The sequence below is a fragment of the Anomaloglossus baeobatrachus genome, chromosome 1 (assembly GCF_048569485.1).
Source record: "Anomaloglossus baeobatrachus isolate aAnoBae1 chromosome 1, aAnoBae1.hap1, whole genome shotgun sequence".
NCBI lineage: Eukaryota > Metazoa > Chordata > Amphibia > Anura > Aromobatidae > Anomaloglossus > Anomaloglossus baeobatrachus.
The window spans coordinates 759,632,406-759,648,589 of NC_134353.1; the positions used below are offsets into that span (position 1 = coordinate 759,632,406).

Below are 16,184 nucleotides of genomic sequence, written 5' to 3' on the forward strand. Positions count from 1 at the left end.
CAGTCACTTTAAAGCTATGGCAGACATTAACTGTTCAACTCGTCAAGATCAGCACAGATGGAGTAGCATAACAAATCTTATAGCTACTAGACACACATACATTTTACAATATAATAAAAAAAAATATATTATACACACACACACACACACACACACGTAGACATACTGTATTTTATTTTATTTTTTACTTATGTCTCAACTTTTCAGCATGTTTGCATTTGACTCCAGCATAGGTAAGGTCAAAGAGACAAAATAAGTCTCTGATCTTTGCATCGAGAGCTGAGGAGTAACAATGATTCCCAAGGGCACAGCTTTTGTGCTGCCTATATGCCGTCAGCAATATACTATTTTTATTGAGCTATGTGCCAGCAGGTTAATGCTGCATTGCAGCAAACTTTAAAATAAGATGCTAATGATTGAAATAGTACAAAAACACACATACAGATATGATGCACAGAAAAAAAAATGCAAAGATATTTTCCCAATGTTTATTAATTTTGGTCCAAGTGGACATAATACTTTGTATACTACAGAAGAATGAAAAGTAGCACCTGTGCCGGAGCGTCCGGATGTTAGAACGGGATACAAAACGTACATGGCTCAATATATAAATGTAGCTACAAATAAATATTGTATCCTGTTATGACAGTGTAACAGCGCCCAGTTCAACAAAATAGAACACGTCGGTGGGATTCCAGAAACAAACACGTCATCCATCAAAATAAATTGCAAGAAATCCCTCAGTAACACCGGACATATAATTAAATCTTGTATCCCATTGATTAAATTATGTTTTACACACAGCAGGGTTTTTTTTTTATCTAGAAAACAATTTTTTGGTGACATTTTTAGCAGTGTTTTTAGCATGGTTATGTACAATTCAATGTAAAGTTTATAGTACAATATAAAATGTGCTACACATACAGCATCTTGTTTGTGGCATCACAGTAGTATTTTGAGGGGTTGTAATCTTAGAGAATGTGTGAGAGCTTTGGTTTCCCCAATTGGCATCTCTATAGGACCCCCCCCCCAAAAATAAACACCACACCCCCCTGATCTCTACATCTATTGTATAGAATACAACAGAGAGGGGTATGATTACACCTTCAGCTTTCATCTCATAGATGTGTGAACATGCGGAAACTGGTGAAGAGCCCTCTTTAAATGCTTAATGATGACATCCAAAACCACTCCTGGTACAATAGACGGAGCACACATGCATTCCTAGGAACCACTGTGTAAACTAGGATTAGTTACTAGGGTTGATAAATTCCTACTTTACAAATAACAGTTCAGTTTACTGCAAATAAAGAGATTAGGGATTATGTAATAGATTGGAAGAATAAGATCAAAATATGGGTCTGCTACTTTGTGCAAAAGACTCAATGACATGCATTAAATGTGTTTTGCCACAAGAGCAAGCCGTATTTTACTGTTCCAGTAAGGCCTTAAGGCCCCGTCACACTAAGCAACATCGCTAACAACATCGCTGCTAAGGAACAACTTTTGAAACGTAGCAGCGATGTTGCTAGCGATGTTGTGGTGTGTGACATCCAGCAACAACCTGGCCCCTGCTGTGAGGTCGTTGGTTGTTGCTGAATGTCCTGGGCCATTTTTTAGTTGTTGCTCTCTCGCTGTGAAGCACACATCGCTGTGTGTGACAGCAACAGAGCAACAACTAAATATGCAGGCAGCAGGAGCCGGCTTCTGCGGACGCTGGTAACCACGGTAAACATCAGGTAACCAAGAAGCCCTTACCTTGGTTACCCGATGTTTACCTTCGTTACCAGCGTCTGCCGCTCTCAGCTGTCAGTGCTGGCTCCCTGCACACGTAGCTACAGTACACATCGGGTAATTAACCCGATGTGTACTGTGGCTTGGAGTGCAGAGAACAGGAGCCGGCACTGACAGCTGAGAGCGGCGGACGCTGGTAACGAAGGTAAATATCGGGTACCAAAGGTAAGGGCTTCTTGGTTACCCGATGTTTACCGTGGTTACCAGCGTCCGCAGAAGCCGGCTCCTGCTGCCTGCACACGTAGCAGAGTACACATCGGGTAATTAACCCGATGTGTACTGTGGCTAGGTGTGCAGGGAGCCAGCGCTAAGCGGTGTGCGCTGGTAACCAAGGTAAATATCGGGTTGGTTACCCAATATTTACCTTAGTTACCAAGCGCAGCATGCTTCCACGCGGCGCTGGGGGCTGGTCACTGGTGAGATCTGCCTGTGTGACAGCTCACCAGCAACCCGTGTAGAGACGCTCCAGCAATCCCTGCCAGGTCAGGTTGTTGGTGGGATCGCTGGAGCGTCGCTTAGTGTGACATCTCACCAGCGACCTCCTAGCAACTTACCAGCGATCCCTATCAGGTTGTATCGTTGTTGGGATCGCTGGTAAGTTGTTTAGTGTGACTGAGCTTTAAGACACACGGCGAGAAAAACTGTGCGAGTGGAATGCAAAAAGGAAAGAAAAGGAAAAAAACAAACAAACAAAAAAAAACGCATCCCACTCGGACCAATATTAGCCTGTGTGTCAGCGCACATTAGCGATTATTTTCTCAGCCCTAATCGGACTGAGAAAACAATCACAGCATGCTGCGACTGTAATGCGAGACTTTCTCTTGCACCCATTCAAGTGTATGGGGCGAGAGAAAAACCGCACTGCACTCGCAGTACACCGGTGTACCACGAGTGCAGTGTGAGAATGACAATAGCAGTCTACGAATGAGAGACTGAGATAAATCCCTCCCTCCCCTCCTCACAGCCAGCCCGCCCCCTGCAGCTGAGGTCCGCTCGCACGATTGGACCTCAGTCGCAGCGACACTTGCATGACACTCTGCTCTGCTGTACTGCCATCGTGAACCCAGTGTCATGCGAGGGGATCGCAGTAATCCCCGTGTCGGCCCCAGTCTGAAGTCTCATGCACATGGTGCATTTTATGGGTGAAAGAATTGACAAGCTGCAGGTATGAAACTGCTTCAAATCTGCAAGGAAAAAATAAGCAACAAGAACACCGTTTTTATCCAGCGGTGTATCTCTGCCAACACGTGTTTGATACAGAAATGTCTGCAAAAACCATGTGTGCATATTCTTTCTTTGGATGGATGAAAAGTCAAATAATAAAAGAATTTCTACTTGTATTGAGTATGAAGAACTTTAAGATTGTGACTTTCAGGAGTCTGTCTAATGCAAAATAAGGATATGCTCTTACAATTACAAAATTAGAAGTGATCTACATTTGAGTGGACATAAGGAACATGTACGATCGCATCATAACTCAAAATCTATGGTACAAGTTCCTAGTGTGGACTCCCACTTCACCCCCTAATACACTTATATGATTATTGTTCAGAAAGCAGCATTTATACCAGGAGTGATAAATAGCTGTGAATGATGATGGTTTCATTGTTAGTCTATTTGTAGTTAAAAATCAATTTAGCATAGTGCAGAATTTATTATTTTTTTTTTTAGACATTTTTAACAGATTTACAATATTAAGGATTTTTCCTTAGATCAATATCTGATTGGTGAAGGTCCAATTCTCGGCATGCCTGCCAATCAGCTGTGTAAATGGTCCACAGCGCTCAGAGAGGGCAATCCAAACACAAAGTTCAATTTACGACATATCCTTTTCCTTTTTTCCCAACCATTTCTGACTATGCGGGTTTCAAATCAGAAAAGGGTGGTTACAAGCTACTGTAAGAGGCGGCAGATGCCATTGTCCACTATGAAGATATGTTACAAAGTTTTATCTAATCTGATTTATAAAAGACTGTCTGGGAAAAGAAACAAACAAAAAAAAATACACTAAAGGTCCAGTCACACTAAACAACTTACCAGCGATCCCAACAACGATAGGGATCGCTGGTAAGTTGCTAGGAGGTTGCTGGTGAGATGTCACACTGCCACGCTCCAGCGATCCCACCAGCAACCTGACCTGGCAGGGATCGCTGGAGCGTCGCTACACGAGTTGCTGGTGAGCTCACCAGCAACCAGTGACCAGCCCCCAGCGCCGCGTGGAAGATGCTGCGCTTGGTAACTAAGGTAAATATCGGGTAACCAACCCGATATTTACCTTGGTTACCAGCGCACGCAGCTACACGTGCAGAGAGCAGGGAGCAGCGCACACCTCTTAGCGCTGGCTCCCTGCTCTCCTAGTTACAGTACACATCGGGATAATTAACCCGATGTGTCCTGCAGCTACATGTGCACAGAGCAGGAGCCGGCACTGACAGTGAGAGCGGCGGAGGCTGGTAACGAAGGTAAATATCGGGTAACCAAGGACAGGGCTTCTTGGTTACCCGATGTTTACTGTGGTTACCAGCCTCCGCAGAAGCCGGCTCCTGCTGCCTGCACATTTAGTTGTTGCTGTCTCGCTGTCACACACAGCGATGTGTGCTTCACAGCGGGACAGCAACAACTAAAAAATGGCCCAGGACATTCAGCAACAACCAACGACCTCACAGCAGGGGCCAGGTTGTTGCTGGATGTCACACACAGCAACATCACTAGCAACATCGCTGCTACATCACAAAAGTTGTTCGTTAGCAGCGATGTTGCTAGCGATGTTGCTTAGTGTGACGGGGCCTTAACCTTTGGGCTCCTGGTTGTATCTATAGACCACAGATGTACAATAGAAATAAGGTCGGAGCTGAGAATTTATGCTAGATAGGATACAAGAACCATGCTAGGAATTATTCTGCCCCACAGACTAGGAAATCTACTGTACATGGAAAGCAGGAGAAAAGAAAAACGAACTGTCCCAGTTATACATTTCTAAAAGAAAAAAAAAAAAAACAAAACAAAACAACCCAAAATCAAATGAACAAGTCTTGTGATTACTGGGTCAGTAACAAAGAGATATAAAAAACAAAAACAAAAAAAACCCTGGGTACTCCCAGTCCAACAGCTTGTAATAAAAACACAACTTTATTGAAAAGGTCACATATATTATAATACAGAAGACCCACAGCCTACGGTACACCAAACGTGTTTCCGGCACAAGAAGCAAGTCAGGTGTATCCTAGGCCGTGGCTCTTTTGTTTTTTAATGTTTTTATGACAAACTGTTGGCCGAAAAGGTTTCCTATTGTCTCCACCCTGCTGTGCCACATTGGCTTTTGACAGCACCAGTCCAGAAGATTTATCATGAGGTATTCCTATGCTGCGTGTTGACCCGCCTTGAATCATCAATATTACAACAAATAAATATACAACTCTGTCGGATGAAGACATGGGACGATTACATGAGCTTTGTGGTAGACAGAGGGAAATGAAGCAAAATAGTATTAGGCAATTCTAAAAACAGCTCATGAACCCAATTCTAGCTGGATGTAGATTGAGAAACTTCCCCTAGTAGTAACACGAGAACTATGTTTCTCCTATAAAAGCAAAGTTCTTCAATATATAACCTATAGTGCAATAAGATGCATATGTTTGCTCAGCTTACCCGTACATGTATAGAGGTAATCTGATAAAACTGATATTTTCAGTGGTTTGTCTGTCACTAGGTACCTCATGCTATAAGTAAAGAATGCATATAGTAAGGTTATGATGGAGAACATTCACCACTATTCAGCATGCTATGATATATATGTGTATGAAGGATTCTACACTCACAATCTTGAGTTCATAATTCTACGCTGTGAGCATTCAGAAGCTAAAACCTGGATATGAATGTCACAAAAAAGAGAATTTTGTTACCGTAAATTCTTTTTCTTATAGTTCCGTATTGGGAGACCCAGACCATGGGTGTTTAGCTTCTGCCTCCGGAGGACACACAAAGTACTACACTTAAAAGTGTAGCTCCTCCCTCTGAGCTTATACACCCCCTGGTAGCCAGTCCTAGCCAGTTTAGTGCAAAAGCTGAAGGAGAATAGCCACCCACAAGTAGAACCGAGTAAGAACCGGAACAACCGGAGACTCTGTCCACGACAACAGCCGGTGATAACACACGGAACAAGAAAATTGCCAACAGGCAACAGGGAGGGAGCTGGGTCTCCCAATACGGAACTATAAGAAAAAGAATTTACGGTAAGTAACAAAATTCTCTTTTTCTTTATCGTTCCTTTGGGAGACCCAGACCATGGGATGTTCCAAAGCTGTCCCTGGGTGGGAATAAACAGAAAAAACTAAGAAGTAGGCGGAGCCTAACTTCACAAGTGGGCGACAGCCGCCTGAAGGATGCGTCTGCCCAAGCTCGCAACTGCCGAAGCATGAGCATGCACTTGGTAGTGCTTCGAAAAGGTATGCAGGCTAGTCCAAGTGGCAGCCTGACAGACTTGTTGAGCCGTAGCCTGGTGCCTAAAAGCCCAAGAGGCACCGACAGCTCTGGTCGAGTGTGCTTTGATCCCCGGCGGGGGAGGCACCTGAGTACTCTGGTAGGCGTCCGAAATGGTCGATCTAATCCAACGGGCCAAGGTCGGCTTAGAAGCAGAGAGACCCTTGCGCCGCCCTGTGGTTAGCACAAAAAGAGAGGTGCACCGCCTAAGCGCAGCGGTGCGAGACACATAAATCCGGAGAGCACGCACCAGATCTAGAGTATGCAGCGCTTTCTCAAAGCGATGAACAGGGGCCAGACAGAAGGAAGGCAAGGAAATATCCTGGTTAAGGTGGAAGGGAGAGACCACCTTAGGAAGAAAGTTCGGGGTCGGACGGAGAACTATCTTGTCTTGGTGAAAAGCCAAAAAAGGTGACTCCGAGGAGAGCGCAGCCAAATCAGAGACTCTGAGAGAAGTTATGGCAACTAGAAAGGCCACCTTTTGAGAAAGACGATACAAAGAAACCTCCCTAAGGGGCTCAAAAAGGGGTTTCTGCAATACCGTGAGGACAAAGTTAAGGTCCCAGGTATCCAAGGGCCACCGATAAGGCGGAATGATGTGAGACGCACCTTGCATGAAGGTGCGGACCTGAGCCAGCCAGGCGAGACGCCGCTGGAACAGCACTGATAGAGCTGAGACTTGTCCCTTGAGAGAGTTGAGGGATAGTCCTAGCTGCAGACCGGACTGTAAAAAAGACAGAAGGGTCGAAGAGCGACACCAGGACAGGAAAATTTTCCAAGTCCTGTGATAGATCTTGACGGAGGAAGACTTACGGGCCCGAGTCATAGTGGAGATTACTTCAGGAGGAATACCAGAAGCCGTCAAAATCCAGGACTCAAGAGCCACACCGACAATTTGAGTGCCGCAGAATTCGGGCGGAAAAACGGACCTTGCGAGAGCAGGTCTGGACGGTCCGGAAGATGCCACGGCATCTCCACGGACAGTTGGAGCAGGTCCGAATACCAAGCTCGCCTGGGCCAGTCCAGTGCAATGAGGATGACTCGACGACCCTCCATTCTGATCTTGCGCAGGACTCTGGGCAAGAGAGCTAGAGGGGGAAAACACGTAGGACAGACGAAACTGGGACCAGTCTTTAACCAGAGCGTCCGCGGCGAAGGCCTGAGGATCGTGGGAGCGAGCCACGTAAACCAGAACCTTGTTGTTGTGACGGGATGCCATTAGGTCCACGTCCGGAGTGCCCCACTTACGGCAGATTGACTGAAACACTGCCGGGTGCAGGGACCACTCGCCACCGTCCACGGATTGACGGCTGAGATAATCTGCCTCCCAGTTTTCTACGCCAGGGATGTGGACTGCGGATATAGTGGACTTGGAGTCCTCCGCCCATTGAAGAATGCGTTGGACCTCCATCATTGCTAGGCGGCTGCGTGTCCCGCCTTGGTGATTGATGTATGCCTCCTGACACAAAGCGATAAACTGGCTAGGACTGGCTACCAGGGGGTGTATAAGCTCAGAGGGAGGAGCTACACTTTTAAGTGTAGTACTTTGTGTGTCCTCCGGAGGCAGAAGCTAAACGCCCATGGTCTGGGTCTCCCAAAGGAACGATAAAGAAATGTATTGTTGTAACTTACTCCAACAGTGCTTGATCATTCTGGAATCTGATATGAAGAGAGTTAACGCTTACATGAGCATTCATTAAATAAAATAAACTATAAATTAAAAAAAAAAAAAAAAAATTGGAAAAAAAGTCTCCAATATCCAACTCATGGCTCCAGCTGAGAAGCACCCGACTGTTTAGGTAAACTCTGTGTAGTGAAGTCAGTGTCTTCTGGGTACTGAAGCTGCAGTTCTTTATTTGATACATAGTGATCTCCTGAAAAGTCAGAGAAGTAATGGCTGATATCAGGGTGCTGAATCGGTCCTGGCTCTGGATGTGGCTCAAGATTTTCTGTAGAGAAAAACATAATACAGAGCATTTACACAATCGTGGGAATTGGTACATGTAATATTTATGCTATTTAAGCAATAAAAAAATATTACGGTACAAGACAGACTGTGTATGCAATGTACAGTTGAAACCAGACGTTTACATAAACTATAAATACACTATGCATGTGTTTCTCACTATCTGACATGAAATCAGAATAAACCTTTACTGTTTTAAGTCAATTAGGATTACCACAATTATTTATAATGAGAGAGAGAATGTTTTAAGGCATTTTATGACTTTCTGCAAAGTGAAAAGTTTCCATCCATTACCTTAAGCTTTATGACTTCAGTCAAAAGTTTTGGATATCCTACCACAAGCTTCTCACAATAGTTGGTAGGAATTTGGCCCATTCCTCTTGGCAGGTGGTACTGGTATATCTGAGCCATGTTTGTAGGTCGCCTTGCTTACACCGACCTTTTCAGCGTTGTCCATAAATTTTCAATATGATTGCGATCAGGGTTTTGTGATGGCCACTTCTAAACTTTGACTTTGTTATTCTTAATCCACTTTGTAACCAGTTTGGCAGTATGCTTCAGGTCATTGTCCATTTGGAAGAGCAATTTCCGCCCAAGCTTTAAGTTCCTGGCTGATGTCTTCAGATGCAGCTTCAGTATTGCCACATAATCTTCTTTCTTCATGATGCCGTCTATTTTCTGAAGTACATCAGTCCCTCCTGCAGCAAAACAACCCCACAAAATGATGCTCCCACCTCAGTGTTTGACAGTTGGGATGGTGCCCTTATCCTTCAAAGCTTCTCCCTTTTACCTCCAAATGTAACGATGGTCATTATGGCCAAACAGTTCAATTTTAGTTTCATCACACAACAGGACATATCTCCAAAAATGTAGGTCTGTGTTTCTGTGTGCAATTGTAAAAATTAATCTGGCTGTTTTATGTAATCTTTTGGAGTAATGGCTTCTGTGAGGCAAATCCCGGGATATGAAGATGAATTATGACTCCAGTCATAATCCCTCATCACTCCCTGGCAGTGCCCCCTCCCTTCTTGTTCTCAGTGTTCCACTTACACCTCCATGGCCATGTCCTGTGATATGGAAATGAGGTGGTGTGGGAACAATGGACACAGGATGACTCCCTGCCGTCACCCTGTAACAAGAGTTGTATCTCATTAGCAAGGCTATGGAAATAGCCAGACAGAACGACTCCAGTAAAAAATGGTTCATATCTCGCAAGCCATATTTCCGATAAATATGGCAACCATAAAAATGGTGTCTCTGCATGCGGACGATGCCGGCACACCCTTTTTATGGGAGCAGGACATTGGGAAATGCCCCAGGCGTGATATCAGCCAATGGGGAACTGGCAGACAGGTCATGAGTCCCCTCGTTCTGTAGCTAAATTCATAACTGTCACAATGAGAGCATTGGCGTCCGCCTACGACGCTCCCAGGCAAAGTTATGGCCCATATTCCATGTTGGGATATTGTCCATAACTCAAGCCAGGGGTGGAGCAGTGCTCCCTGTGAGGTCACGAAGGTAGGAGGGGACCTGGATCTGCCCAGGTTGATAACCCTACTTCGGCCATTTTCCAGTGTTCTTTCGCTGGGGGTCACGTGCAGGAAACATCTGCGGGAGTTCCTAGAAACCTGGTCTACAGCGCCCCCCTGTGGCCAGACGCACAAGGTAACTGATTGAATTGCATACCTGTTGTAAACCATGCTTTATCTGTAACTGTACTCTGACATATGTATATTCTGTAGATTCCCTATTGTATATATTGTAGTTTCTAGTGTGCTTTAGGCTGATTAAATTATATAATTAATCTTGGGCTGTTCTGTTATCTCGATCTTGAATCCCACGTCTGTGTGTTCGGCTAATAGTTACCGTAAATCGGTTGGTGGCAGCGAATTGTGCCAAGGATTATTGTGGGGAGGCCAGTGAGATTCGGGGAGATTTTATATATTCCGCCCGCGGAGGTCGGGGGAATATATACCTTACTCTCACCGGGGACCCTTCAATAATCGGCATAAGTAGTATAGCGGCCTCCTTGCTTATTGTCGAGCAATTCCATAATTGGCCTGACTATAAGAGGGGCGCTAGAGAGCGCATCACGTGCTCTGTCGGTCGGGAGATATAAAGGAGGGGTGACCCCCACTTGTTACCCCCCGATTGTGACGTACTGGTAGCCAGCGCGGGGGATTTCTGAGTGACCCCCCCGGTGGTTTGTGACATATTGGTGGCATAGCGGTGGGATCGAGATAATAGTGTGTGTGAGTGTGAGACCCATACTCCCAGACACTAAAGACTGCCTGCAGCAGCTGTGGCTGCTGGGGTCTTCAGACTAGCTCAACACTAGAGTGTCAGAGTGCAGATACTGTAAGGTGTGTGGAGGCATCAGGTGTCAGTTCTGTGTCAGTGACCAAAAGTCTGCAAGGATGGCTGATGGCACCAGGAGCAGAGCTATGCAACTGGCCAATGCTAAGGCAGGAGCCGAAGAGAGGGAGGACGGTGCTGTGGACAGCAATGAGGAGGTTGCCCACGAGTCCTCCAGGAGCTCGACGCCAGAAAACAGCTCTGCAGAGGACATTGCACAACCTAGCAATTATGGACAAGATGAGGAGCAGCTCACCCAAGGGTCCTCAACGAGCCAGATGCCAGCCCTCCGCTCTGCAATGGACAGTGAAGCACCAGGCTCCGCAGCGGGCCGCAGATCACCACGTGCCATTCCACCGAGCCTGGGAGGCTCGGATAGCCTTCTTCAGATGGCTATGGCCCTTCTCCAGGCTGGAGACCAGAAGGGCTACAAGGAACTCCTGGCAGAGCGCAGGGCAGAGCGGCAGGCAGCGCGTGACGCTGAGGCTGCGGAGCGGCACGCAGAGCGTGAGGCTGCGGAGCGAGAGCGGCAGGCAGCGCGTGAAGAGCGAGAGCGAGAGCGACAGGCAGACCGTGACTACCAGCTGCAGCTAGCTCAGCTCCGGCCCTCATCAGCCACATGTGACCTTCGAGACACCAAACTTCCAAAGGTCCGTGTTGAGGACTTCCCAGTGCTGGAGAAGGATGGAGACTTGGACTCTTTCTTGACTGCTTTTGAACGGACTTGCCTGCAGCACCATCTGGACAAGGACCAGTGGGCCAAATACCTGACCCCCCGTTTAAGGGGTAAGGCCCTGGATATCCTTGGGGACTTGCCTGCTGAGGCAGATCAGGGCTACGACACCATCAAGCGGGCCCTGATCCAACAGTACAACCTCACTCCGGAGTCCTACCGCAAGAAGTTCCGGACCCTGCAGAAGGGACCAAAGGACTCCTGGGCTGACCACCGGCGGGCACTTGCCCGAGCTGCCGACCACTGGACCCAAGGCCTGCAGCTTTCCACCGGACCGGAGATCCTGGACTTGTTCATCACGGAGCAACTCTTGTGGAACTGCCCTGAGGATCTCCGCCAGTTCATCCGAGACCAGAAGCCAAAGGGGTCCACGGCTACAGCTGCCCTTGCCGATGACTACACCAACAACCGGGCCCCTGAGGCCAGGAGAGCGGCCACCAGCAGCACCTGGAGAGGGGGTAAGATGAATTCTGCGACTGCCCCACCTGCCCCTAGACTGCAGGGGGTGTCCCCCTCAACTCCCCTCTCCAGGCCCGTGGCAGAGCCAAGACGGTGCCACCAGTGCAACCTACCTGGACACTTCAAGGCCATGTGCCCTCAGCGTCCCAAGGCCCCGGCTCCGTCCCCGTCCCAAGGGCCGCCCAAGGTGTATTGTGTGGGTGGGGGTGGTGGTAGGTCCCTGGACAGCTTCCAACCTGTCACCGTCGGCCGGTCTGTGACCATAGGACTGCGAGACAGCGCCTCGGAGGTGACTCTGGTGCGGCCTGAGATGGTGTCCCCCCAAGACTTGATCCCTGGAAAAACCCTCGCTGTCTCCGGGATTGGAGGCACTGACCCGGCGCTGCCTGTTGCTGACATTTATGTGGACTGGGGCGCAGGGCGAGGGGTGAGGGAGGTGGGGGTAACTGATCGGATCCCCGCAAACGTGCTACTTGGGACAGATTTGGGGCAGATAACCTCCCAGTTTGGGCCCCAACCAAGGGCTGAACCTTCAGCCAGTGCTGACATGCCTCCGGACAATGTTAATGTGTCATCTATGAATGATGTAAGGGAGGAGGGAGTGAACTCTGATATTTCTGCTTGCATAGACACCATAGACACACACTCAGCTGCAGCTGTGACAGGGGAGGGGGTCAGAGAAAGGTGTGACAATGCCTCTACAAGTAACCAGCCTGTGAGCTGGGATCTGCTGCCCTCTGCAGGGATAAGCAGAGAGCAGGGTGCTGCAGGGGGAGGACCAGTGTGTGGGGTGGGGGCTACCACAGCAAATGTGGGGTCCCCAGAGATTTCACAGTGGGGTTCTGTTGCTGCAGGAGGGGAACAGGCAGGTGAGATTGGGGCCGGTCCAGGAGCGGAAGTGCTCCCAGGTAAGATCTCGGTGCATGGTTCCCCCACAACCGGGGTGTCAGGAAGCCAGGTAGGTCTGCCTGAACCGGCGACTTGGTCAGGAACGGAGGAGGAGCAGGCACGACCCACGGTCGCAGCGGCTGTGGCCGCTGTCACCCGCAGTGGGAGTGCTGGAAGCCAAGGGGCCTCCCGGAGGTCCGATAGCTCTTCCCCTTCTGACCAAGTGGCAGCCGAGTCAGGTGGAGGCCAGGACACAGGTCCCGGGGTACTGACTGAAGATGTGACAGTCTCGTCGATTCTGGCCACATCTAGTCAGGGGTTTCAGGCAGCGTTAGAAGCTGACGACAGCCTGAAAGCTCTTAAGGAGCAGGCGGCACAGCCTCCCTCGGACTCGGACCCGGAGCGAGTGGTCTGGGACCAAGGACGGCTGTACCGGGCCACGGTCCAGCAGGGTTCACCGGAGGCGTGGCCCAGGGACCGACAGTTAGTGGTACCCTATCCGTTCCGGACGGAGTTGTTGCGGATCGCACATGAGATTCCGATGGCCGGACACCTAGGGATCGCTAAGACCAAGGCCAGGTTGAACCAGCATTTCTACTGGCCAAAAATGGGGGCCGATGTGGCTGCCTACTGCCGTTCGTGTGAAACCTGTCAGAGAGTGGGGAAGGCGGGGCCACACCCCAAAGCCCCACTGGTATCTCTGCCAATCATCGATGAGCCTTTCAGGAGGGTGGCTGTGGATCTGGTCGGCCCGCTGGCCATCCCCAGTAGCTCCGGGAAACGCTTCATACTGACGGTAGTGGACTATGCCACCCGGTACCCAGAAGCAGTGGCCTTGTCGTCCATTCGGGCTGACAAGGTGGCCACCGCATTGCTGGAGATTTTCTCCCGAGTGGGTTTTCCCCAGGAAATGCTCACTGACCGGGGGACCCAATTCATGTCCCAGCTGATGGAGGCCCTCTGTAAGCAAGTCCAGGTGCGACATCTGGTGGCCAGCCCGTACCATCCACAGACTAATGGCCTGTGCGAGCGGTTCAATGGCACCTTAAAGCAGATGCTTAAGATGTTGGTCGACTCCCATGGGCGTGACTGGGAGCGGTATCTCCCACACCTGTTATTTGCTTACCGGGAGGTTCCACAGGCCTCAACAGGATTCTCACCGTTTGAGCTCCTGTACGGGCGACGTGTGCGGGGCCCCCTGGCTCTGGTGAAAGAGGCTTGGGAAGGGGATTTGGCCACCCCTGGAGTGTCGGTTATCGAGTATGTCATGCGCTTCCGGGACAAAATGCAGGCCTTGACGCAACTGGTACACGACAATATGGCTCAAGCCCAGGCCGATCAGAAGCGTTGGTACGACCAGAACGCTTGTGAGAGGACCTACCAAGTGGGTCAAGAGGTGTGGGTACTGGTCCCCGTACCACAGGACAAGCTTCAGGCAGCCTGGGAAGGCCCATACCTCGTGTACCAGCAGCTCAACCCTGTGACGTACCTGGTCACCCTGGACCCTGCCCGTGGAAGGCGGAAGCCCTTCCATGTGAACATGATGAAGGCACATCATGAGCGGGAGGCATGTGCGCTCCCCGTGTGCAACCTGCCCGAGGAGGGAGAAGCGGAAACCCTCTTGGATATGCTAGCCCAGGTTAGGGCAGGCGGATCCATTGAGGATGTGGAGGTTGGCCACCAGCTCTTGGAGGACCAACGGTCCCAGCTGTGGGCCACCCTACACCCCTTCCGGGGGTTGTTTACCAACCAGCCCGGAAGGACTGACTTGGCTGTCCATCACGTGGACACTGGGGATCGTCCCCCGATCCGGCGTTCAGCATATCGGGTCTCCCTGGAGGTGCAGCAACACATGCGCCAGGAGATTGACGAGATGCTGAAGCTGGGGGTGATCCAGGCATCCAACAGCCCTTGGGCCTCGCCTGTAGTCCTCGTCCCTAAGAAGGACCGAACCACTCGGTTCTGCGTGGACTACAGGGGGCTCAATGCGGTCACGGTCGCCGATGCGTACCCAATGCCACGCATCGATGACCTGCTCGATCAGTTGGCCGGGGCTCAGTACCTGACCATCATGGATCTGAGCCGGGGATATTGGCAGATCCCCTGACTCGCAAGGCCAGGGAACGCTCTGCCTTTATTACCCCATTTGGACTGTACGAGTCCACGGTGATGCCATTCGGGATGAGGAATGCCCCTGCCACTTTCCAGCGGATGGTCAACACCCTGCTCAAGGGACTTGAAGGGTACGCGGCCGCGTACCTGGATGACATTGCCGTCTTCAGTCCCACCTGGGAGGACCACCTAGAGCATCTAGCACAGGTGCTCAGGCGGATCCACCGGGCAGGTTTGACCATCAAGCCGGGAAAGTGTCAGCTGGCCATGAGCGAGGTCCAGTACCTCGGTCACCGGGTAGGTGGGAGAACACTGAAGCCCGAGCCTGAGAAAGTGGAAGCCATCGCATCCTGGCCCACCCCCAGGACCAAGAAGCAGGTGATGTCCTTCTTGGGGACCGCTGGGTACTATAGGAGGTTTGTTCCATGCTATAGTAGCCTGGCAAAGCCCTTGACGGACCTCACCAAGAAGAAGCTGCCCTCTGCAGTCGATTGGACAATGGACTGCGAGACAGCCTTCCGGGCCCTAAAGGACGCCCTGTCCAGCCCGCCCGTGCTACAGGCAGCCGACTTCACGCGGCCGTTTGTAGTACAGACCGACGCCAGTGACTTCGGCCTCGGTGCGGTGCTCAGCCAGGTGGACTCTGCGAGCCAAGAGCACCCAGTCTTGTACCTGAGCAGGAAGCTGTTACCAAGGGAAGTTGCCTATTCCACGATGGAGAAGGAGTGCCTGGCCATAGTGTGGGCCCTGCAGCGTCTGCAACCCTATCTATACGGGCGCCACTTCATCGTGGAGACGGACCACAATCCCCTCAGTTGGTTGCACACCGTCTCTGGGACGAATGGGCGATTGTTGCGATGGAGCCTTGCGCTCCAGCAATACAACTTCACCATTCGCCACAAAAGGGGCCGTGACCACGGTAACGCAGACGGGCTGTCCCGACAAGGAGAGGTCGCGGACGGGCGCACGGGGGAACACCGGAGTGTGCTGCCCCCTAGCGCCCTCAAAAGGGGGGAGGTGTGAGGCAAATCCCGGGATATGAAGATGAATTATGACTCCAGTCATAATCCCTCATCACTCCCTGGCAGTGCCCCCTCCCTTCTTGTTCTCAGTGTTCCACTTACACCTCCATGGCCATGTCCTGTGATATGGAAATGAGGTGGTGTGGGAACAATGGACACAGGATGACTCCCTGCCGTCACCCTGTAACAAGAGTTGTATCTCATTAGCAAGGCTATGGAAATAGCCAGACAGAACGACTCCAGTAAAAAATGGTTCATATCTCGCAAGCCATATTTCCGATAAATATGGCAACCATAAAAATGGTGTCTCTGCATGCGGACGATGCCGGCACACCCTTTTTATGGGAGCAGGACATTGGGAAATGCCCCAGGCGTG

At 50.1% G+C, this 16,184-nt stretch overlaps 1 protein-coding gene across 1 annotated transcript in view; it reads right to left on the reverse strand.

Moving 5' to 3' along the window:
* Positions 1 to 7,827: 7,827 nt before the first annotated feature.
* The window catches only part of FBXO21 (F-box protein 21), a 78,326-nt gene continuing 69,969 nt past the window's right edge, over positions 7,828 to 16,184 (reverse strand). Inside the window, exon 12 of the mRNA XM_075341851.1 lies at positions 7,828 to 8,222. Within this exon, the coding sequence (XP_075197966.1) occupies positions 8,038 to 8,222 (185 nt within the window). The 3' untranslated portion in view covers positions 7,828 to 8,037. The remainder of the gene's footprint in view (positions 8,223 to 16,184) is intronic.